The following is a 25,770-nucleotide window of genomic DNA, read 5'->3' as shown; positions in this document are numbered from 1 at the left end:
CCTTCCAGAAAGTGGTCACTTTTCTGTTCAGAGAGTTGCTGCTATTCTTTTCTTCGATCTCCTGTTGAATTTGTAGGTGTTCAGAATGGTTTGATAGCTATCTAGCTGAATTCCTGGGGCCAGACAAAATTTAGGTCTCCTACTCCTCTGCCATCTTGCTCTTCCTCCCCTCCATACTGTTTTCCACAGTGGCTGCACCAGTTTGCATTCCTACCAACAGTGCAAGATGGTTCTTTTTTCCCACATCCTCACCAACACTTATTGTTCCTTGAGTTTTTTATTTTAGCCATTCTGACAGGTGTAAAGTGATTTCTTTGTAGTTTTGATTTGCATTTGCCTGGTGATGAGTGATGTTGAGCATCTTTTCATGTGTCTGTTCTCTGTATGCCTTTTGAGAAATATCTGTTCATGTCTTCTGCCTGTTTTTTAGTTGGATTGTTTAGTTTTTTAGTGTTGAGTTGGATAAGTTCTTCATATATTTTTGGATACTAACCCTTTATCAGATATGTCATTTGCAAATATTTTTTCCTGTTTAGTAGTTGTTGTGATCCTTTATTTTTGAAATAAATTAATGTTAGTTACTGCTTTTACTGTTCTATTAAACTTTAAGTCATATATGAATTAAGATTTTTTTTCTTCCACTGTGTGTTTAGTCTCTGAAACCAATTTAATTTGTTTTTTATTAGTTTTTTGTTTTTTTTACAATAGTTGCCACAAAGTGTATGTTACATTAGTTTCAGGTGTACTCTGGAACCAGTTTTTAGATGTCAGTTCATGAGCTCCTCTTTGGTCAATGCATTGTGATTTAGAAGTATTCTGTGGTCAAATATAAACACTGTATAACTCCATAATTTCTCCTCAGTTTGAAGAATTTTTCTTTTCTTTTCTAGCCTTTAATCTAGACAACGAGCAACCAGATTATGATATGGATTCAGAAGATGAAACCTTATTAAATAGACTTAACAGAAAGATGGAAATTAAGCCTTTGCAATTTGAAATTATGATTGACAGACTTGAAAAAGCCAGTTCTAATCAGGTACTGTACCTTGTAAAAATGTCTCCTGTCTTACAGTTAATCCAGTTAGCAACTTTATTTTGCATTTCCTTTAGATCTGAGTTTATTGTATTATACTGTCTTTTGAATTTTCCTGACATCCTAGAATTTCTGTTCACAGTATTCCTTGAACTGAATACTTAAGCATAATTTCTTTGAATAGGAGTATGTAGAGTACTATTCTGACCTTTCTTCTTGTTTGTATATAAAAATAATATTAGCTGCAATGCTACATAACATCTTCTTGATCCTTTTCATAGGCTAAATTTGCTTGGTTGTGTCTCTAAGGTAGATATCTCATACCAAATCCTTCTTAGTTGCTCAAATTTATTAAGGTACCCATTATCATTTTAGGTGTATTTTAGTTTTACTTATATATTATTTAAAATTTTAAGTGAAGAAAAAATTATTCACAAGGGAATAATTTTCTTTAGTGGGTCATTCTAAATATGGTATAGAGAACTGAAAGTGGTATGGTCTTTTTGGAAAGCAATTAGGCAGCAGATGTCAGGAACCTTAAAATGTTTTTGCCTTTTGGTTTAGTAATCCTACCTCTAGGAATCATTCTCAAAAAAAAAAAATTAGTGAAAATGTCAAAGATTTTTGAACAAGGATGTTCAGAATAACTTACAAGTTGTCTGTAGGATGGAATATCACACAGCCATTAAAAACTATTTTGAATATCAATGGAAATTGCTCATATCTAATGTTAGAGTTCCAAAAAAAGATACAGAATTGTTTAAGTACAAAACTCTGAGATTCATTTAAAGCATTTACATTTATATGTGTGCATTGAATGAAAGATGAAAGCCCAACAAAATACCAGTAATGGTTCTATTTAGGCGGTAGAATTATTGGTGATTTTTATGTTCTTTATTGTTTTTCTGTTTTCCAAATTTACTGTTATGAACATGTATAGATATTGTAATTGGATTTAAAAAATAAACTATTTTTAAAAATAATTTCTTGGTGTACCTGTGTGGTGTATTAATATATTAATTGTTATTAATGTAGTAAAAAGTTACAGAAATAAATAAATGTTTTACAGTAGACTGTAAACACTTTTCACTAGTTTATCCATTACAAATTCATTATTTTCCTTTACCTCCCAACTTAAGTCCTTGAAGCATTACCAGCTCTTCAGAACATTTTAAAAAACTTCTCCATTTTGTGAAAGGACTTTGCTGCATATTTAGCCTTTCTACCAGTCTTTTATCCCCATTTGGATGGAAAGTAATATTTGATGTGCAATTGAAAGAAGTACATTGAAAACTGAATTTTGTAAAATTCAGCTTAGTTGGTTTTTTGAGAGCTTGACTTTTTTTATTGGAAATTTGTTTTAATTATCAGATTGAATATCAAAAATATTTTTATTCTCACAGTTTTCCTAAGATTTTGATCACTGGCATTAAGTGTGATTTCATTTTTCTTCTTAATAGGCAAACTTTTCTAGCAGTCCTAAGTTTAGTCTTTATTTTGGTATTTGTGCTATTTTCCATGATTGCTCAGAAATTACTGGTGGTGAAGCCTTCAGCTCTCTGTTCTGTAATTTGCTTTGTTTCATTTCTGTCAGTAATAGTTATTTAGTACTTAGGTGAGCAAGTTCTGCCCTTGGAGAGTTTATTATCTAAGTGGGGGCAGGATAAACAAAAAGCCCATGTGTGAACAATACAATTAATGGTCCACGTACAATCAGTAAAATATCGTATTTTACTTCTCTTTGCTCAGTGACAGGCTTTTAAACCCTAAAACTGGGTAAGCTCAGAGCATGATAGTACGTGCTTTCAGCAGTGTTGTAGACAAAGGTGGAGGTTCGTTCATCTTAGGGAAAGATAATGGTACTGTTATTAGGACTAAGGATTAAAGATTCCAAAGACTGTTCTCATTCCAGGTGCCTGAATTGTGGATTCATGGATTTCTTTATTTTTCCTCTTTGGCAGCTGACATAGTAGCAGATCTCAAAGCAAGGAATCACGTTTGTGGTTAAAGCAATATTTTTAAAAAATTGTTTTTAAAGCAGTATTTATTAGGTTGGTAGAGAAGACATAAAAGATAGACTGAGACACAGCTTCTGCCCCCGTCATTCTGTATTGATTGCTGCAATGAAGTCATTACTGAAAATTCCTGTTGCCAAATACTGTGATTATTTTCAGTCCCCATTCATTTATTTTAATTGAGCTCTCCTTATTTCTTCAAACTCATCACCTTTGGTCTTTTGAATATACTTTATTCTTTTCTGATTTTTTAAGTTATTTTCTGTGATCATTCCTTCTAATTGTCTTTTACCGAGTCCTTTTCATTAATTCCTACACAAACATCAGAGTTTCTTGAAATTCTGTCCTTGGTATTCTTATCCTATGTGTTTGGGGTTAATATCACCTTAGCGAGGACTTTTGTGAGGTAATAATACATATATCCTTACCCTTGACCTCCTTCTCAAGCTCCAGGACTTTGTTTTTTCTCTTTTCGTGCTACCTGTTGGCATTTCCACCTAGATGGTCCACAGACCTCTCAAGTGTAGCTTTTCTGACATACTCTCTTAACTACACATGATCCTTTATCATATTCCTTATCTCTCCAGTGACTCCCAAAATTCACAATGATATGTTTTTTATCCCTTTTCCATCAGTCCCTAAATTTCTAATTTCTTCCTCAATGCACGTGTATATTCCTTGCATATTTCATCTTTAATTATCTCTTCTCTCATTTCTTCAGTCTCTCTCTCTTTGCCCAAAAATGTGCGAAGGGTCCCTGTTTCCAAGAGAACCCTTTCATTTCACCCCATCTTTCTCTATATATTGTCACCCTTTGTGTCTCTCTCTCTCTTTTTTTTTTCTTTTTTTGGTCAGTCACGTTTTAAAAAGATTAGACATATTTTAACTTTTACTCCTACTCTGATGCATTTCAGTATACTGATTGCACCCATGTCACCAATGGCCTTCTCATTGTCATCCATCCATTTCAGCCTGTATCCTACTAAATAACCCCATGGTATTGGATGCTGTTGACCTCCACGTTTCTCAGATTTTTTTCTTCTTAATTCATCTCCTCTTCCTCTACATCATGTTGCTATTTCCTTCAGTATCTGTCCTCAGAATTTATACTTGTATCTTAAGCTACCAGCACAAGCACTCCCAGATGGAATATTTTGTGGTTCTGTCCTTTATCTTAATGCACTGAGTTCTAAAGTTCTGACATTGTTCTCTTATTGTTTAAATTGTATTTGTTGTGCCTTGATTGCCATATTTTAAGTTTCTGTTGGTAGTAATTTTATCTTGAAATTTTTTTCCTAATTTACCCACAACGTATACAACACAGTGATAGGCTGATAGTAGTTTTTAAGTATTTATTGCTTAACTGACTATATTTTTAAAACATTACTTTTTATATATAATTTATTCGTTTTTGTATTATAAATGTATTTCTTGTTATTGCTGAACCATGAATCTGTATGTAAACAAACTAAGTGATCCTTGTCCTCATGAAGCTAGTGGCAATCTAGAAGAAAAGCCCAGCTAGTGGAGTAATTTTTATCTCATCTCCAAGCCCCCAAAGTAAGTAAATCAAACAACTCAGAGGTATCTTAGAAATAATAAATTTTACTGACCTTTTTGTCAAGTAAATACTGGTTTCCACTGCTTTTTAGTAGAGAAAGTGCTAAATGGCAGAACTTTTTTCTTAAGGTAGAAAAGTAGTAGGATTCTGATTTTGTGGAATCTTAATCCTGTGTCCTAATAATTTGGGACTACTTTATCTGCAAATAGTTCTTGCCCACTCAAATTGATGCTGTCATTGTGATAATGATGCAGGTGATCCTGCTAAAGATAATTTTAACAGAATGATTAAAACTCAGATTACCCAATAAAATAAAAATTTATAGCAACATAAAAACATCAGTCAACTGAGAAATATAGTTAACATTGGAAAGAAATGTCAGGATGTTTAATTATAAACAGTGTATTGAATTCTTATTATCTGACATATAAAGAGGGTACTTATCAACCAGGCAGAAGGACCTTTGTAAAAGGAGCAAGAAGCGCCAGAGAAGGAAATCTGATGCTGTGTTAATCCCCTTACATCTCCTTCAGGAGGATAGGAAGCGGTGTTATCCTGATAATATTATATAAGAAACTTACTACTGCTCTGTGGCTTCATAGGAAGAAACCTATCCTCCTCTCCACTCTAAAGTTAGAGTATGTTCTTGATATAATTAGTGAAGGTTCCAAAATTTTATCAGAAGCAGAATGACCAAAGAGCTGAAGATATGTAGCATATCACAGCATTGTTTCCCTTGGTCCCCAGAGCACACGAAAGCTGCCAGTGATGTTATGATGCTGTAAGCATGAGGTCGAATTTTATTAGATCCAGAAGGCTTGGTTCTTATTCTACCACTGGCATTGTAGACTCTGGCCTATTCCAGAGAACTTCAGCTAACAAGATGCCCATTTAAAGTTGATGTTTGGAAATATTGGTTCTTTTGGTTAGGTCTCTTGTTCCAGGCTCTGGCCCTCCACTTTAGAGACCAAGTTACTCAGCCTTTCAGATGCATTTAAGATGACTTCACTGAGACATTGAATAAGCCAAACTATAGTCACGTACAATTTTATTGCATTAAATGTAATCATTACATGGACTAGAATACTTGAGTTGTCATTGTCAGTGTATTCTCTTCCTGTGGCCAGTCTTGGCAGCCAGATTATAAGAAGAAACCAACCAATTAGCCCTGGTAATCACCATCATAGGACTGAAAGTCCAATGATCATAGCATTTATTCCATGAAGTTATACCAGTATGAAAAATCAGATCTCAGAAATTTATTTGGTTGGTCATGCTATCTTCAGTTGACTTCATACAACCCTCAGATCAATTCCTATATTGATCTTACAGTTTCAGAGAGAAAATTTTCCCTTTCATTTCCAGTTTTTAGGAAAACATTTCTTAGGAGATATCTCAACTTGTTTTGAAAATGAATCTTCATCTCCAAAATGATAAAAGTAAAAAGATTGAGATGTACTTCATTGAGGTTTTCCAGCCTTAAAACTCCATTATCTTTTTCTAGAGTTCACTGTAAATGGATATGGTTAACCCATAATCCATCCTCCTAAACCTGATCGGTCTATTTGATCTTCACAAGCAGTAAGGAAACATGTGACCAAGCAAATTTTTACAAACCTTAGTTGGAGATATGTCAACATTACATTGACTGCATTGATAAAGAAGTAGATCCCTGAAATATCAGTGTGAGAGTTCCTAGAGGAACCATCCTAGGATCACTGTTCCAGACATAACTATGTCATTAGCAGAATGGGTGTTGAGAACAAGGATTCTCTAGTACTTAACCAGTTTGGACAGAGGAATTGCCTTTATATGTAATTAGTACAAGAAATTCAAAATTGTATAGTGTTGAAACTTCAGGAAACATGCTAAGTTTGTTCTTTTACAATCTTAAAAGGAACTTTTTATATTATTTGCAATATAATAGAGAATATTCATCTTTCATTTTACAGGGAGATAGAAAAAACCTGTATCTTCTAGTTTTTGTTGAGAAACAAAAGCACAGAAAATCTGTTAGACTGTTGAAAACTAGTAGATCTTCAAATGTGTAGAATCACAGAATATCAGAATTTTGATGGACCCTAGATATATATTCTAGTCCAAGACTTAACTGAGGCATAAATGTGTTGCAGTCTTTCCAACTGTTGTTCATTTAGGCTTCTTAAATATTTTAAGTTGTGGTACTTACTACCTCTCAGAGCAAAATATAAATTTTTAGATAAATCTCCTTATCAATAAATTCTTTGTAAAATTTCAAAATTGAATTGTGTTTTCTGCCATCATGATGTCTGATCATAATTGTTAGACTGATCACATTTTTTCTATAGGTATATAGAGCTTCACTTTGATTTCTCTTTTTCAAACCTTATAGTTGATGACAATTTGTATTTTTCATTTAGCTTGTAACACTTCAGGAAGCAAAACTGCTGCTAAACGAAGATGATTACCTTATTAAAGCTGTGTATGACTACTGGGTAAGAAAACGTAAAAACTGCAGGGGGCCGTCCCTCATTCCTCAGATAAAACAAGAGAAAAGAGACGGCTCTACCAACAATGACCCTTATGTTGCATTTCGGAGGAGAACAGAGAAAATGCAAACTCGAAAGGTAATGTGCAAATTAGATTTAATTGAGTGTTCCTTAATAGTACTTAAGACCAATTTTTTTTCTGCTAATAAGTTCCAGTAATTTTGAATACCTTGAACATAACAGGGGAGCTAATAACATTGTTAAACCTAATGTTAGAAATCCTGCTCTTCAGTAGCTTCCATTGGTCAGCTTCTATTGGTATAATATCTAATACCCATGCCCTTTATAAGTCTACTGCTTATACTGTTTCAGACTTGCAATTGAAGTAGTAAAAGGAATTATGTATCTTTATGTACCTCAGAAATTTGAGTTATTCAGTAAATTATATATACACTCTATACATACCCTCTTGTTTAGGAAGCTTAAGAGCTTATAGCTCCTTTGGAAACCACATTCCAATTCTTGCAAATAAAAATGGACTTTACTGCTTCCAGCTATTATGGGGTCATGGGAAGTAGGGAAAAGTTCATTTTCAAGCCTGTTCTGCCAGTAGTCAAAAGTAACAGTGGAATGTTTTTCTTCTTTTCTGAGTTGTCCATTGTGTCAAATTTCAAATTGATGAACTTATCCCCATCTGCCTTTCTGAAGCAGTGTGAGCTGGAATTTTAAGTAAGAGAAAAAGGGTCTCATGTGGAATGATATGGTATACAGGAAGGTATTACTTCGGAGGGGGTATTCCCTGTCTTCCGTTTCTCATATTTAACAGTAAACACCATACATAGTAACACATTCTCTAACATGTAAAAAATTAGAACATGTAAATGTAAAAGCCATGAGGAATTACGATTTGGAGGCAAAGCATTTTCTGTGGATTCCTGTTTCTCCTAACATTAAAAGCTTGTTCTTGTCAGTTGTTAGTATAACAGCTGTGAAGCATAACAGCTGCCAGGAACGGTATATTTTAGGAGAAATTCTCCTGCTGGTTAACAACCATTTTCTGTAAGTCTTTCTTGGATTTCCCAAGTGTAGATGACATTCCCTCACCCGGGCTAAGTTTTCAATTTGGCTAAGGAAATCTAAGATACTTTATGAAGATTTAACGTCTTGCTTTTAGAAAAGACTAAAATGAGGTAAGTTTCTAAATATAGGCAATTGATTCAGATATATTGCAAAACATAGACTTCTAGCAATGTCTTTTGAAGGAAGAATACCATTGGACTTCTTTTAGTGAGAGGGTAAGAAGTACTTAAAATTAGCAGTATTTATGGACGTGTAAAAGAATATTCTAAATATTTAAATTGGTTTAATTCTTAAATAGGTTAAATCACTCTTTTCTATCCAGTGTATATTGAGAATTGCTAGAATGGGTTCCTGTGTTTACGTGCTTCACCATTGTGCGATAACTAGTACCACTTTTTCCTGACACACCAATTTCTACACTTTCTCTTACCTGTTACTTTCACCTTCCTCTGCAGAGTGGTACATTTTCTTTTCTGGTAGTCTTTTTATGCCTCTCTGTTTTCAGTTGTGGGACCAGAGACCCCTTCATGCACACTAATACTGCTTAGAAATGTTTGTGTTTCAAAATAGGAAAGTTGGGAAAGCAGTTAACAGTAAATACCCCTAGGTGTTCCAGAGTTGGGCAAGCATTGGGATATACAAAAATGAATACAGCTAACAAAGGTTCTCTACTTCCTTTTCTGTTTCCACAAAATTGAAAACACGTGTGTAGCTAGATACAAAGGTGCTAAAATAAAGGACTTCTGAAATACTTGCTTGGCAGTCTAGAATTTAATTTTAATTCACTAATATTTAATTTGCAAGTGGTTAAGTACTTAAGGACATTCTTAAATGAGACCATCTTAAGGCACCAGCATGTCTGAAAGCACTGATTGGGAAGTCTTGAATCAGCATGTGTGTTTAATATGTTTAACCCCATAGATACAATTGTTGACATCTGTGCTTTCTCTCCTCCCTCTGTGTGGCCCAGAATAAACGAGATAGACAGGAGAGGAAACTCAGTAGTTGTTCTCAGTCTGGCTCCATAAAACAATCTCCTATGAATTATCCTTGGTTATAAAAAAATCTATAGTTAATTCTGAAGTGCAGCAATTTGAGAAAGTAAAAAATAAAAATATATAAAGTGCAGCAGTTTGAGAACCACTTCCTAGAGATTTGGCAGTAGGTCAGAACTATAATATGTAACTGGGAATAGGGAGAAAAGAGTTGGTCCAGAGCAGAGACCGTTGTGAGGAAGGAAGTGAGTGGATTTGAAAGCAGGGATAGGGCCATCTTAAAAGCATGGAAAAAGTTTCAGTATGAACTCACTGTTTTTATAGAGAGTCAGAAATAGATATAGATCTGTGCGTGTATATGTATATATATATATTACAGGTGTATTTCTTCTGTTTGCTGAGAGGGTCTAGAAGCAATGATGCTCAAGAGCAGTGACCATGCCTAGCATGTAGAGCCTGATTTTTAAATACGAATTTCCATTAAAAGGAACCAGGGCTTCTTAGTAAAATGGTGTTTCCAGGTCTAGGGCTAGGAAAGTATAAAGATAAGCTTGGAACATTCTGCTGTGCCAGGAAGTAAGACTGTTGATTGAAGATTAAAGAATGTTGGACCAATGTCAGAAGGCCTGAAGGGCCAGCTTGAAGGGGGACTCTACTAACCAGATGTGGGAAAATTTGAAGTGTCAAAATAAATAGAGTAATGAATAACCCATAGAGTATATAAGTAACCCATGAGTCCATACTAATATAAATGAATGGATGGATAGATGGATGAATGGATGCTTGGTAGATTAATTGATAAAAGAGAACACTTTTTGTTACAGAAGAATTTTAACTTCCAGGTGTCACTGGAATGAGGAAGTTTGAAAACCACCATGATAGTAATAATAATAAACTATTGGGAGGAAATTTGATGAGAAACAAGGTAGTATCATTTAATTCCTGATACAAGAGAGGGATACAAAATCATTTCTGTGATAATCCTATTAAGAATATATAACCTGAATTTAATTGTGGAAAAACATCAAAGAAACCCAAACTGAGGAACATCCTACAAAAATGATTGGCCTCTGTTCTTTAAAAATGTCAAGATCATGGGGCGGTGCCTGGATAGCGCAGTCAGTTAAGCAGCTGACTCTTGGTTTCAGCTCAGGTCGTGATCTCAGGGTCGTGGGATGGAGTCCTGCGTCAGGCTCCGCGCTCAGTGTGGGGTCTGCTTAAGACTCCTCCCCCTCATATAAATAATCTTTTTAAAAAATGTCAAGATCGTGATCACTGTAGAAAGACAAAGGAACTATTCCAAATCATAGGAAATGAAAGAGACATGACAACTAAAACAGTTGTAATCCTGAATCAGATCCTAGACCAGGAAAAAATTTGCCGTTATGAGTGAATTTAATAATAAGAATTGTCCCACTAATGTCCTTTATGGCAACGATTACATAAATATATAAAAATATATTGAACAGTTATATTTGTTGCCATAGAGGACATTGCTGGGACAATTAGTGAAATATGAATAAAGTCAATGTTAATTTCCTGATTTCCATACTAGTACTGGTTATATAAGAGTATCACTGTTTCTAGAAAGTCTGTATTAAAGTGCTTAGGGATGAAGGGGCAGTATATATTCAACTGGTCTCATTTTTTTTTTTAAATACGACTGCTAATTTTACGTATTTGTGTATGTTTTTATATACATTCATGTATATGTCTTAGTCCATTTAGGCTATTTTAACAAAAATACCAGAGACTGAGTGGTTTAAACAACAAAGATTTCTTTGTCACAGGTCTAGAGGCTAGGAGGTCTGATATACAGGTACCAGCAGATTCAGTGTCTGGTGAGGGCTTACTTCTTGGTTCATAAGTCACCTTGCTGTGTCTTCACATGGTGGAAGGGGCAAGAAAGCTCTCTGGGATCTCTTTTATAAGAGTACAAATCTATTTGTGAGGACTCCACCCTCATGACCTAATCACCTCCCAAAGGCCCTTCCTCTAAATAACATCACATTGAGAGCTTGGAGTTTCAACATGAATTTTCAGGGGACACAAACATTTAGTCCATGGTAGTATAGATTAAATAATACACGTATATACATAGAGATAAAGTAAATGTAAAATAATAACATTTGGGCAATCTAGATGAAGATATATAGGAATTCTTTATACTGTTTTTGTAACTGTAAATCTGAAATTACTTCAAAATAAAAGGTAAAAAAAAGAGAAAAGACAGGACAAGAGAAAGGAAAAGTTAGAAAAGGTAGTTATTTGGGCCTAAAGAGAGCAAGAAGCAACTGGTTAAGATAGGGCAGAAGCATACAGGCCACAAGGAACACTTAGTGAAGAGGGGGGTAATCTTAAAAGGTTCTGGTGCACTTTTAAATATTGTTCAGCTGGCATGTAGCCTTGTATTATTACTCATCTTTGTATGTCTCATTCTCATTAGACTTCCAGCCTTTTGAGGGTAGGGGACCTGTGGAGTACTCTCTACAGGGGGACACTTTAATATTTGCTCTTGGTAATGTTAATTTTTTTTCAGTTAGAAGGTATTACTGCTGCCTGCTTGCCAAAAATTTTTGCTCAAAACCATACTTTAGATTTTGCCTTTTGTCACGTAGTACTGGAAGGGGGGAGAAGATTAATTTCCTTTTGATAAGGTAAAAGACTTATTAACATAGCATTTTAAAACATAAATATGCAGTACCTTAATAGGACTTAGTTTAGGTTATGTTTTATAGGTGATGATTAATTTTCAAATACAAGAAACTACACATAAAAGAGAGTAAAACTGAATCTTTCTCAAGTTTTATTTTCTCCTTTATAGTCCTCCAGTATGAAGCCTGGCTTCAGGTTCCTTCTGATGTGATATTGCATTCTTTATTTTGACAATAAAAGAGAGGGACAATACAAAAGATTTGGTTAATATTTACAAGTAATTTTTCACATCAAATCAATTAGGATATGCTCATAAATCCTTATTTCTTAAACTGTTCAAATGGTCAAAGTGGGTATTTATAAATTCTTTCTTCTAGAGTATATTCCATATCTGTTTTGCTATCAGCAAGCACACCAAATATTTGTGATCCTTGCTTGATGAGGTGACAACAGCTTTTATTCCTGCAGAGTTTGTGTCCTTAGTAGTTATCTCTTTAATATATTGTGTTTTTTTTCTTTTAAGGTTTTATTTAAATTCTAGTTAGTTAACATATAGTGTATTACTAGTTTCAGGAGTAGAATTTAGTGAGTCATCACTTACATGTAACACCCAGGGCTCATCACAACAAGCGTCCTCCTTAATGCCCATTACCCATTTACCCCATTTCCCCACCCACCTCCCCTCCAGCAACCCTCAGTTTGTTCTCTATAGTTAAGAGTCTCTTATGGTTTGACTCACTCTCTGTTATTATTTGATTTTCCCTTCCCCTATGTTCATCTGTTTTGTTTCTTCAACAGATGAGTGAAATCATAGGGTATTTGCCTTTCTCTGACTGACTTATTTCCCTTAGCATAATACACTCTAGTTCCATCCATGTCATTGCAAATGGCAAGATTTAATTCTTTTTTATGGCTGAGTAATACTTCATTTTATAAAGTATATGTACACACACACACACACACACACACACACACACATCATCTTCTTTATCCATTCATCAGTCTATGGACATTTGGGCTTTTTCCATATTTTGGCTATCGTGGATAGTGCTGTTTATAACATTGAGGTATATGTGCCCCTTCAAATCACTATTTTTGTATCCTTTGGGTAAATACTCTAGTAGTGCAAGTGCTGGGTCATAATGTCATATTGCGTTATTAACTCAAGGATGCAAAGATTGCATAAGTGCAGTCTGTCTGGATACATAGAATGAGAGGTGGTAATGGTCTGTTTTTAAACAAATAGTTCCATGCCTAATATAAATATTCTGTGGTTATTTGATTAAACAAAATATATTAACAGTAACTTTCATATGCAAATAGATGCTGCTAATTACAACTGAGCTTGTCTAGTTACTAAGCAGGACTTTCACTCTGAGTTCTAATTAAATCTTACGCTTCAGAGTAGGAACTTCTTAACAATACTCTGAAATTCAGAGTTTTCTACCCTGCAGTGAGGTGCTAATTACCTTGAAACATAATAATTCCATTCCTTGAGATGCTTTATATCCTGCTTTCAGTGTTACATCTTGAATTTCTGAAGTGAAGTTGTGCTTGTCATTGTACGTGTTTACATTGTGGTGTATTGACCCTTCCAGCCCACAATTACAGAGCTGGATGCATGGATAGAGACCCATTTTGGCTATTTTTAGGTAACCTTGATTTGACAGAACTGTTTCTCTCTGTCACTGGAAAATACCTTGCAACAATTTGAATGGACTACATTTTCTGGTACACTAGGTTTTGTTTCAGGCAGACTTTTAAAATTTTGTTTACATTGGAATGATCCCTTCTGTTACTCCATCTTTTCAATAATGGGCAACATTTTTTTTTTTATTTGAGAGCTATTTCCTTTCACTTCTATTTTCAGAGTTAAATACATAGGTTCTCTTATGTAGTTACTGTTTAAGATGATTTTCTACATTTAACATTTTGCTTTTATGGAACATATTTGTCTCTCAAAAGATTTTGTTGAATGAAAATGGAAATGTGGATAATTAGATTAATTGTTTATTCTAAAATTATTTTCAATAGAATCGTAAGAATGATGAAGCCTCTTATGAAAAGATGTTGAAATTGAGACGAGAGTTTAGTAGAGCCATAACAATTTTGGAAATGATTAAGAGAAGAGAGAAAACAAAACGAGAATTATTGCACTTAACCTTAGAAGTTGTGGAAAAAAGGTAAAATTGCTACTGTTATATACTAATCACAGCTTTAGGCAAATGATGGGCAAAATATAACCAAATGGTATGTTTTGTTTTGTTTTTTGCCTAGCTTTAAAACAACTGAAATAGATTCTCAAACAAAATCTGCATTTTTTTGAAGAATTCTTGTGTTACTATTTTTTTTTTTAAAGTAAATTATCAGTTTGGATGCAAATTTGGGGAATATTTTTGTGTGTAATATGTATAGATCCTCTAATACACTTAATTTTTTTTTTCAGAATCATTGGATTTTATTTAGAAAAGAACCTGGGGATCATTTTGACTGTTCTTTTTATTTTTAAGTTTCCATTAAAATTTGAGGGAAATGAATATTTAAATGATTTTATTTTCTGACTAGGTAGAAAGCATTTTTTTGTTCAGCACATTTTAACAATGTGTTGTCTGTGGGGCACCTGGGTGGCTTAGGCAGTTAAGCGTCCAGCTCTTAATTTCAGCTCAGGTCATAATCTCAGGGTCCTGGGGTCAGGCCCCCCTCAGCAGAGGACTCCATGCTCAGTGGGAAGTCTGCTGGAGATTCTCTCTCTCTCTGTCCCTCTGTGCGCCCCCTTCTGCATGCACTCTGTTTCTAGAATGGATAAATAAATATTTTTTTTTTAAAAATGTGTTCTCTAATATAATAGTCATTTTCCTGTATAATTAAATAAACTATACTAAGCCTAACAGAATTTTATGTGATTCCTAAGGTAAGCATTCTAAACATCGTTTCCCAGTGTTTGAAAATATTAAATATATGAGAAATTTGTCTTCTGTGTCCCTTAGAGATTTGGGTTTTTTTTTTTTTTTTTGGTGTGTTTTCACTAAATCCCAAATATGAACTTCTTTATTCCTGTAAATTTTTAAAGAATAATCTGATTAATTGTTGATTCTGTTCGATTAGTTATGTTCCAGTTCATTGCAATATCGTTTTTATTTTTTAAACTATAAAACATTTTCTTATATTTTATTACTTTTCCAAGATATCATTTGGGAGACTATGGTGGTGAAATCCTTAATGAAGTGAAAATCAATAGATCAGAAAAAGAGTTATATGCCACTCCAGCAACTCTTCATAATGGAAATCATCACAAAGTCCAAGAATGTAAAACTAAGGTGAATATCCTCTGGGGAGAAACACATACGGTAATATTGATCAGACAATTACTAGTTTCATCAGTTATCTTAGTATAGTTTGGTTAAGGAAAAACGTAATTAACGTGTTGTTTTTACTATTTGCCAAGCACTTTGCTAGGAATTTTTACATACGTATTAACTCATTATTCCTTACAGCAGCCCTTTGACATAGATTTTACCCCTGTATGACTTCTAGATCATATAGCTGATAAGGGGCTGATTCAAGGTTTAGGTCCAGGTCTAACAACCAAAAACCATGTGCTTTTCACTATGCCATCTGCTTCCCTAAAGAATATGGGTAAAGTTTACTTGTTATCACTAGCCTTAGCACATCCTGTGTTGTAGTGGCAGGCATCAAAATCTTAAGATTAAAGCTTTCTTCATTGGGACTATTGAAAGTTATTCTTATTTTCATCATTACTTCCAGAACCAGCATTTATCAACTGCTATCTACTTGGAGTGATTTGAAGAAGTCCTATAAGTTCCAGATCCTATTTTCTTCCTAATAGAAAGAGCTAGACTCCATGATTATTTTAGTCTCTTAGACTTAAAGGAATTGTATTTATTTAGTATTCATGTGGTACATTAATTAAAGTATTCAATGAGAAATAATAAAAATTAAAACTTTAAGGAGTTTAGTTTTAAATAAGAAATAGGTATTGACTATTTAGATAGTAGAGCTTTACTCTGTAGCAAGATTTAAAAAGCAACATAGGGTGTTTGTGGAAAATTCATCTTTTAAAAATGTACACAATTCTTATTTTTCATGGGTTCGCTCTTAAAGGTCAAAGAAGAATTTGGAGCAGGAAGACTCCTCCTTTTATTCAACTGATGTCAATTTAAACACCAAAGTTCTTTCTTATTCATCACAGGCATCTAGCCCACCTACCTGATTCTTTTTAAATCACACTTGCCTCTATAGCCAAAAATTTACCAATGCAATAAATGTAATTCTCTAAGTTATTTTTAAAATCCATTTTATAAAAACCAATGCTTTTTTCAGGTATATGATTGGTAGGCATAGAATATGAAATCTCAACCTGAAATTACTGATAGAATCAGCTTTTGTTATATATTGATTCTTATTTTTGATCATCTGTAAGAATAAACATTCACCCTATTTACTAGTTTTAGAGATATGGTTGCATCCATTGTTGCTCTACCCCATTATACATAGTTTATTTACTTGGCCACACATCCCACCTTAAAATATAGATGGTTTCTAAGAGTAGGAGTTTTCTTTTTGATGCCATAACTATATCCATTGAATGAAACCTAGCTATATCACTAAATAATTTGCCGGGTAAGCAACATTTTCATTGTATGTTCCTTTTTTGATGCTGCAGTAGTTTTAACAAAAATGTGGACTACATGGGAGAATATAGAACTTCCTAAATATATTTTCACTTTCATATTGCTTGTACTTTGGTGCTTAGAACAATCATTTTCAAACTTTTTAGGCAGTAAATCACTACTTATTAAAAGGAATACTGTTATGTTAAAACAGAGCTTCTCAACTGAGGAGTGGAGAGCAAGGGGGGCTGGAAACCCACCCCATTAGTCAGTCTCTTGCCAGGTGGCCTCTTAAGTGCTGTCACAGCGTTCTGGGGTACTTGAGAACAGTTTGATTATTGTTCAGTTGAGGCAGTAATTACGCATTCTAAAAAAGTAAAAGTTTTTCTAGTTAATAAACTTATTTTTCTCAAAAAAATTACCAGCTGTAGAAATTTTTAAAAATTGGAAGTAAGTGTAGAAACAAATTAATGAATTTATAATCTAATTCAGGTTATTTTAAAAATAAAGTTATTAATACAGTGGATTTAAATAAAATTGAATTTGAGTACTTCTAAATGCTGGATTGCATAATAATAGAGCAATTATTAAAAATCACTAACATCTTAAAGTATAAATAACAATATAAAAGCAAATTACCATTATGATTTTTAATCATAACTTGCAAAAAGTAAAACATCTTTCAATTTATGATCACATAATTTTTGCATAATTAAAAACAGTAAATAAAATCACCTCCTGGGTAAAAATGTATGTTTTTCAAAGAGCAGTAAGGTTTTTCATGATTTCTAAAATGATTTTCATTTCTTCCTTTTGGGGGAAAAATCGTCATGTAAACAGCACCCTCATCATTTGTCTTTGAAAGAAGAGGCTTCTGATGTGGTTCGTCAAAAGAAGAAGTACCCAAAGAAGCCTAAAGCAGAGGCTTTGATAACATCTCAGCAACCCACTCCTGAGACATTGCCTGTGATCAATAAGAGTGATATTAAGCAATATGACTTTCACAGCTCAGATGAAGATGAATTTCCACAGGTGCTTATTTTAAAACTATTTTGAAGACATTTCCTTTTAGTCTTTTATATTGCTATATTTTAAAACATAATTGACCTCTTAGTTTTGATTCTTACTCTCTTCACCTAATGTTACATAGCATATATACATTTTCCACATTATTTATGTGGCCACTGAAATGGTATTTACTTTCCATTATTTTCTATCAGTTGGGTAGAATTTATTCTCTGTGGAGCATTTAGGTGTTTTCAGTTATCCCTTTTATAAAAATGAACATTATTATTCTTTCCCTCTATATTTAAAGTAGACTATTAGAAATGGATTATCAATATTTTAAGGTAGTTAATACATAATTGTAAATATTGACCCAATAATAATTCCTTTTTTTTTTTTTACTATATTCCACCAGCATTTATTTTATAATTTTAATGTAAATTTTGCTACTTTGTTTGGTGATAACCATTTAATTTTAAAGATTTAGAAGAACTGATTCAAGTTGTAAATTGTGAAGCCAGTTCTTTGGTTTATATTGCAACAGTTTATAGCAAAATGTTTGCAATTTTAAAATCTTAATTTTACTTTCACACGTGCTATTTTTAAAAATAAGACCTTTGTATATTAAAGGATCAATTTTAAAAGATATATTTATAGTTTAGTACCTCGTCTAGCAATACCCTTTTTTTTTCTTTCTATATGGTATAGGCAACCTAAAGAGAATGCTATATAACAAGTATGTATTATTATATTGTAACATTTTTGCTTCATTGCTTTAAAAGAAAAAAGCTTCTAAACCAACATTACAGATATGTCTAGAAGCAAGTTTATGGTTGTAACTATTTAAAATCTAGAGTTTACATAAAAACGTAAAATGTGTCCCCTTTGACTAGATTATGTATTTTTTTTACTCTTCTGTCACTAATTTATAGATAATATTTTAGTATTTATCTGGGTTGTAACAAATGCACAAAGGTATGTTTAATTTAATACACTCTTGAAAAGCACTTAATGAAATAATTCATTACGTTTTTGTGAAAGGATTATCCAGTTAGACTCAGTGCTTTGAAGAGCCATGGGACATGGCCATTTTGAAGGAATGAGGAAATAATGTCCTAACAAATAGTAGTTTTCCATATAGAAAGAGTAGGAAGGGGCTCTAGGCAGAGGAAACAGCATTTGAGGGAGAACTGCAAGTAAGAATATGACATGGTTTATTATATATCAATAATAGTCTTATGTTGGTAATACTCGGAATAGCTTAACAAAGTTTTGCTTTACACCCCCAGCCCTTTAAGAATGACACATGGGATATTATGACCTATAGAAACTTTTCCTTTCTTGCTGAAATCAGTCCATCACCTTGATGGTAGGGCACACTCACATGCTAATCATACAGTCCTCATGCATTAAAGGACCTTTGTTTCTGTTCTGAATTCTTGTGTTTACTCATATAGTCCCCAGCCCATAAACCCACGTGAAAATTTCAAAATTTTGAATTGTATTTTGAAACTTTTAGGTTCCTCTGAGTCCTTTTACTAGGTCTTTAAAAACCCTCATTAATTTTTATAATGATATCCCCTTGTTGCTAAAAAATAAGTATTTACCTGTATAGTTGGATGTCATTCAGTGAGGCAGCTATTTAGGATGTAGCTCTTAAAAAATCAGGACTTTCTTGCTGAAAAGATCATTAAAATAATATGTTTCTTCTTTGTCCAGTAAACAAGGAACAAAGGAGTAGGAGCCTTAAGAGAACAAACATTTTAACTTCAGACTTACCCAACTGACTTGCAGCAGAGCAGAATTAAAAACCCTGTCTTTTCTTGATCATGCTTCTGATTCTCCTAATATCAACTCTCTTCTTCCTATGTCTCAGACTAAATCCTGGAATCCACTCCTGGGAAATGGTGGTTGGGACAGAGCGGGGTGGTATACTTTATGCAAAGAATTTCTAAGACTTTGTAACACTTCCCTGTGTGTATTTTAGAAGAGGTAGATGATCTGCAAAGGAACCAAAGTATAAAATTCACATTTGGGATTTCCTTTCAAATTTCAGGTTTGGGGCTTGGTTCCCCGAGAAGAAGAATCAGCCCCAGCTTACTGTTTCTATGTCTCCCCCATAGGGTTGGTGGAGGTATATTGGAACCTCAAACAAATGCCTTTCTCCCCTGGATGACCCTGCTCAGTGGTAATTACCACAGTTTGGAAATAATGTGGAGAACACATTTTTCCTCTCAAAATAGGAAGAGAGGGATTTGTGAGGTTCAAAATTTGCAAGTAAATATGGTTGAGCCAGCGTTGTCAGAAAAAGAGATGTACTCCAAAGTGAAATTACGAGACTACTGAAACTTAAGTACCAAAACTTTTTTTTTTTTTTAATTTTAACCATTATGGGTAGAAATTTATCTAAACCATATTATTTCTCTGCTGTATCAGAGTATATTTGTATATCATTTAATCCATTTTTTTATGACATTTATAAAGTTTGCTCTAATGGATCAGTGTTGCCCCAGGGGTCCACTCATGTTGTAGAGGGATGTTTATCTAAGATCACATGGTTCTGGGCACTTTTTAATTATGTGATAACAGCTTTTTGAAAGTCTTTATTTTTTCTTTTGCTGTCAGGTTGTGGGCTTATCACTTCTCTCTGCAGCCAGTCTGCAAGTCTTCTTTCCTCTTCTAATTTTCTGCTTCTGATCTGCTAAGTTTAAAAAGTGATTTTATTAGACTGTATACCTGAAACTAATATTACACTGTATGTTAACTAACTGGAATTAAAATAAAAACTTCTTTTAAAAAGTGATTTTTTAAAAATGAGTAAGGAAATAAGGAACTCCCTTTGAGAAAAATGTATGACCTATAATGACTTTGGGGAGAGCACTATTCATACGCCTTTTTTACTTCCTAGTTTTTGGCTTTATTACAGAGAAAGAAAGTTATTGCATAAAAATACATCTGTAGATGAAGCATAATTGTCAAAATAAAAGTGTTTATGGGCACATACATTATTTATAAAATGTAAGTGGGATATATTAAAAACTCTACTAATTCTTAGGTACTTACATGTTCAGAAGCAATTAGACAATACCTTGTTGACTCTCCTGCAAGAACTAATCCATCCCAAATAATCATGTTTAACCGTAGAAAATCTGTGCTAGTCTTTAACTGTTTGGGGGAATTTACTGCTTACTGTATGGAATATAGGAGTGATGTACTGTATGTCGTCAGATTCTGATTTTAGACCATTACAAAGATTGATCTGTTGGCTCTTGGTAACTCCTAAATGGAATGTCTCGTGACTCTTTTTTCTAGGTACCATCCCCAGTATCAGAACCTGAAGAAGAAAATGATCCTGATGGTCCCTGTGCTTTCAGGAGGCGAGCAGGATGCCAGTATTATGCTGTAAGAACTTGGTTTTTGTAGTCTTTTTGTAAACTGGAATTAATAGATATTTCTTGTCAAGGTAGCTTAGTCTTGATCTAAAAATGGGAAGTCCATTGGCATTTTTTTAGTTACTACCCCCTATACACATACCAATAAAAGATGCTCAAAGGTACTGAGTCCTTTCAGAGGTTATTAAAAAATATCAGAATCCTTTACTTGGAAATTGATAATTTAAAATTCTAAATTTTAGAAATTTAGTGGTACTTTGGGCTTTAACTGTAGCTTCGTTTAGGAGTTAGGAAAATTACTGTCACTGCTAGAGTTAGGTAAGCCCAGAATCTCTAATTGAAATTTTTTTTTTAAAGATTTATTTATTTGAGAGAGTGTGCACACACAGGCAGTGGGGGAGGGTCAGAGGAAGAGAGAATCCTGAAGCAGACTCCCCACTCAGCGCGGAGCCTGACAAGGGCCTCAATCCCATGACCCTGAGATCATGACCTAAGCCGAAATCAAGAGTTGGCCGCTTAACCAACTGAGCCACCCAGGTGCCCCAAAATTTTGATTGTTGCTGTTTACTAAAATTTAGGGAAGTCCATCTTGTGCATACATACCAAGTAAGGATCAAACATAAAAGAATCGTTTTTAGACTTTCTTTATGGCGATATGTTATATAATAATAATACTCAAACTTTTTGACACACTTAGAAATTGCTTTGTGCTATTAAGTCAAGTTTTGGTGCAGCATTATATCAGGAGTGACCCTCACTCCCAAATGCTTGGGTTTCAGATAAGGTATAACTATAGAATTATGAGGATAGCTTTCAGATATAAGTTGCAGAGACCATTTATCTTGCTGCATTATGGTAAACATCTACACTTCCAGCGTTTCAGGGTTTGTGTGTGTGTGTTTAGCATAGAAGAGATAGAAAGTTACTTATTTACGAGTTATGCTAATGAGAAAAAGAGAAAATTATAAAAAGGTAGAGAAATGTTAAGGCCCAGAGAAATAAAGAAGTATCAGCCTGACCCATACATACATGCTTAAAGTAAAATTTTTGGTTCAAAAACAATTTTCCTTCTGGTTTATATCAATAGGAAGCCTATACATTACTAACTTTACTATCTCTACTTTTCTACATAGATGTTAAAAGCCATATTTTTCTTTAAAGATATATTTCTTCTAATATATGCTATACCCTAAAATATTAAATTCAATTTCAGTTATTTTGGTGAGTGAACTTTTTATTCAGTTTTATAAAGTTTTATCTTGTTAATGTCATTTAAACCCCAATTTTACAGTTTTATATCTAAATTTTAATTGCCCTGCTAATGCTGTACTTTATTTTTATCATGATGTAACTTCTCTTCATTTCAGATATACTCCATGAGTTTTAATTTTATTTCTTTCTTTGCAGCCTCGTTTGGACCAAGCTAACCACTCATTTGAAAATTCAGAATTGGCAGATTTGGATAAGTTGAGGTATAGGCATTGCCTTACAACACTCACAGTCCCAAGAAGATGTATAGGATTTGCAAGGAGGCGAATTGGCAGAGGTGGAAGGTAAACAATTTGTTTTGGCCTGGTTTTTGTTTATAAACTAGAGGGGACGATATAAAGAAAATGTTAAGTTCTTCCAGATAATACTTGGTTTTATATTGTTTTTTTCAGGGTCATAATGGACCGAATATCCACAGAACATGACCCAGTCCTGAAACAGATAGACCCTGAAATGCTGAATGGTTTTACAAGCTCTTCCCAAACTATAGACTTTTCTTCTAATTTCATTCGGACCAATGCTTCCAGTAAACATTGTGAAAATAGACTGTCCCTTTCTGAAATATTAAGCAATATCAGATCATGTCGACTACAGTGTTTCCAGCCAAGGCTACTAAATTTACAGGACAGTGATAGTGAAGAATGTACCTCAAGAAAATCAGGGCAGACTGTGAACAATAAAAGAGTTTCTGCAGCATCTGTAGCTTTATTGAACACCAGCAAGAATGGCATATCAGGTAAGCTGTCACTTTGTTAAAAGTATATCATGCTCTTTTTTTCCTCCTTAATTTTCATTATCCACTAAATAAGTTCTAAGTCCTCAGGGTAAATTTTGAAAGTTTATTTTTCTTAAAGATTTTATTTATTTATTTGATAGATAGAGCACAAGTAGGCAGAGCGGGAGGGAGAGGGAGAAGCAGGGTCCCCACTGAGCAGGGAGCCGGATGTGGGGCTCGATCCCAGGACCCGAGGATCATGACCTGAGCCGAAGGCAGATGCTTAACCAACTGAGCCACCCAGGTGCCCCTTGAAAGTTTATTTTCATAATCCCACTGAAGAAAGGAATTTTTTACCTTAACCTACTACAGTTTTTTTCCAGCCTAAACCCCATTATTGTGGTTCACATTTTAAATAATGTCCTAATATCTCTAAGATCCTCACTTATATTTTGAATATGTGTGCCTGGTATGGTGAATGTGTAGGCAGAATGCATGGGGAGTTCCCTATGGGCAAAGTGGTTATAAGCTGCTACCAGATCTTCATAGCCATAGTGTGCACTTGTTAAACAGAGTTTCCCTTTTTTGTATATTAGCTTTGCTCAGATATAGGCATTGCTCTTCAAGAGTACCACTGAACGCTTTTTTTCTGAAAAATGATTTTTTTAAGAAGCTCCCCATGAATAGTTGTAATTTTGTTTGGTAGCTTACCTCTGATTGAGATTGGAGAGCATTTTTCACTTTAAGAAACATTGTGCCCAAATTAATGTAATATTTTTATGACATGTACATTGTAAATAATGTATAATACCTAGACAGTCTAAAATCTAATTTTGATTTGTTTTCCTCTGCGGATAGTCTTCTCTTTATCACATGTATACAAGTAGGTATAATTTTTAATATCCTTATGATACATACAAGCAGTGCATGGTATCCAGAGACAAAACTAGATATGACTTGACTTACACTGTTGATATCCTTCCTTTCTAGAAAACATAAGTATTTCTAAATTATTTCCTGAATGGTGCATTTTACTATGCAAAATTATGTTAAACATCTTTAAAGTGGTTTCAGATCATTTTAGTTTGAAATTTGGTCTCAGTCATGTTCAGTCTTTTTCTGTTACTGGACTGCTTATTTTTAAACTTGACCTAGACATTTATCTATTTACAGATTATAGTAGAAAATTGGATTTGTTTGAATGATTAGAAGTTGACATGTCATTCCTCCAAATTAGTTGGCTAATTTTCTCCTGAGCAAACTTAGATAAGGAAAATGATATCCCATTATATAAAGTTCATGAATCTGTGAAGTTTAATGAGCTCTTGAAGCTGAAATAGATAAATACCAAATATGATTTGTGGTGGCAAGCTTATTAGAAATCTAAAGGTAGGAAGTTGACAAATATTAGGTCATATTTTTTTTTCCGCCAACCCCATGACAGTGTGCAAATTACTTAGCTGAATTGGAATTTCTGTAACAAAAATTACTCAAAATAATTTTTGCCAAAAGGATTTTAAAAACATCTCAGTATAGGCATTTATAATTAGATTTGATAGTAGATTGAATTTCTTCTCTAACAATGTGTACCATACCAAAAAAATGATTTTACATTTCATCTCAACTTGAACATGGCCAGCTTTCTATTGTACATTCCCAGTAAACTCCAAAAGGATTTGATTTGACCCTTCCAGAAAATATGCATAGGTTGTGTATGTTATTATGTCATCATTACTCTAGTTGTATTGATCCAGAATATAACTTACTATAACTTAAATAATTCTATAATAATTAGCTCTAGAATTTTATGACACTAACATAATACATCAGCATAAAATAAGCATTTAAAGTATCTTAGGCACACATGCACTTTTCAGGTAACTTAAGTGACAAATATGTGTTGTTAACATCATAGACAGTAAAGTTTTTTAATTTTTACCTTTCCCCTAAAAAAAATAGTCTTTTTGGTCTGTATAATATAGTATTCTCAACATAGTACCATTTCCTTCTTTCTTTGACAAATTTCAAGATTTAAGCAACAACTGAGCTACATCAGAATCAGTGTTTTGTTTGTTTTTTTAAAGATTTTATTTACTTATTTGACAGAGAGCACAAGCAGGGGGAGCGGCAGGCAGAGGGAGAAGCAAGGAGCCTGATGTGTGGGGCTCAATCCCAGGACCCTGGGATCATGACCTGAGTCAAAGGTCACTTAACCAACTGAGCCATCCAGGTGCTTAATTGACTGAGTTACCCAGGCGCCCCTAGAATCAGTTTTTAATAGAAATTTTCAAATATATATTTAATTCTGTTGCTAGAGTAAAGGATTTTGTTTGACGTTTTCCTTCTCAGCTGTGATCCTCTAATCATTGAGGCCACAAGGTTTTTGGTTTTGTTTTTTTTTTAAATACATTTGTTTTGTTTCAAAATACTAGGCACAGGTATATAAATGCATAATGGAACAAGTCTTTTAACAGCATTTTTGTAAACAGTTGAAAAGCTGTGACAATTTTAAGTACCCATTTGTACCAGTTCTATTCATTACATAGTCCTCTTAGTTCTGGTTAGATAATTTCAGTGAATTCCATTACAGTTCAGTAAATATTGATAGGAATTCCTTCATCAACTTAAAGAGGATGTAGGAGTTTTTAGAAAGTTGGTAGTTTTATGTTTGATGGATATAGACAACAGAATTGAACCCACATCTGTTTTATTTCTTTTAATCTTTATGCCTTTATTAGTACTGTTGCCTTCTGCTTATTCTTTGTGGAGTTGGTCATGAGAGTGTGTTTGTCTTTAAGAGTAACAAGACTGACACAGAACCGTATTTTTACCTTACAAAGTGTATCACTGAGCTAGACAAATTATAAGTACTGAATTTTCTGTTTCATAGCTGAGAAATCAGAACAAATAAAGGGTTTTAATCAGAAATAGAAATCTGATACACTCGACAG

The 25,770-nt window shown here is 33.7% G+C and overlaps 1 protein-coding gene across 2 annotated transcripts in view; it reads left to right on the top strand.

The window, feature by feature from the left end:
- The window catches only part of EPC2 (enhancer of polycomb 2), a 121,835-nt gene that overhangs the window by 84,142 nt on the left and 11,923 nt on the right, over positions 1-25,770 (top strand). For both annotated transcript variants that reach the window (XM_028095849.2, XM_028095846.2), the window contains exons 3-10: positions 891-1,036; positions 7,009-7,215; positions 13,842-13,990; positions 14,992-15,124; positions 17,279-17,470; positions 20,756-20,845; positions 22,243-22,388; positions 22,497-22,840. In XM_028095849.2, coding sequence (XP_027951650.1) covers positions 891-1,036; positions 7,009-7,215; positions 13,842-13,990; positions 14,992-15,124; positions 17,279-17,470; positions 20,756-20,845; positions 22,243-22,388; positions 22,497-22,840 — 1,407 coding nt within the window. The remainder of the gene's footprint in view (positions 1-890; positions 1,037-7,008; positions 7,216-13,841; positions 13,991-14,991; positions 15,125-17,278; positions 17,471-20,755; positions 20,846-22,242; positions 22,389-22,496; positions 22,841-25,770) is intronic.

Source organism: Eumetopias jubatus, unplaced genomic scaffold (assembly GCF_037043125.1).
Source record: "Eumetopias jubatus isolate StellerSeaLion01/CBP00866 unplaced genomic scaffold, mEumJub1_p1.0 scaffold_3, whole genome shotgun sequence".
NCBI lineage: Eukaryota > Metazoa > Chordata > Mammalia > Carnivora > Otariidae > Eumetopias > Eumetopias jubatus.
This window is presented reverse-complemented; position numbering and strand designations above follow the sequence as displayed.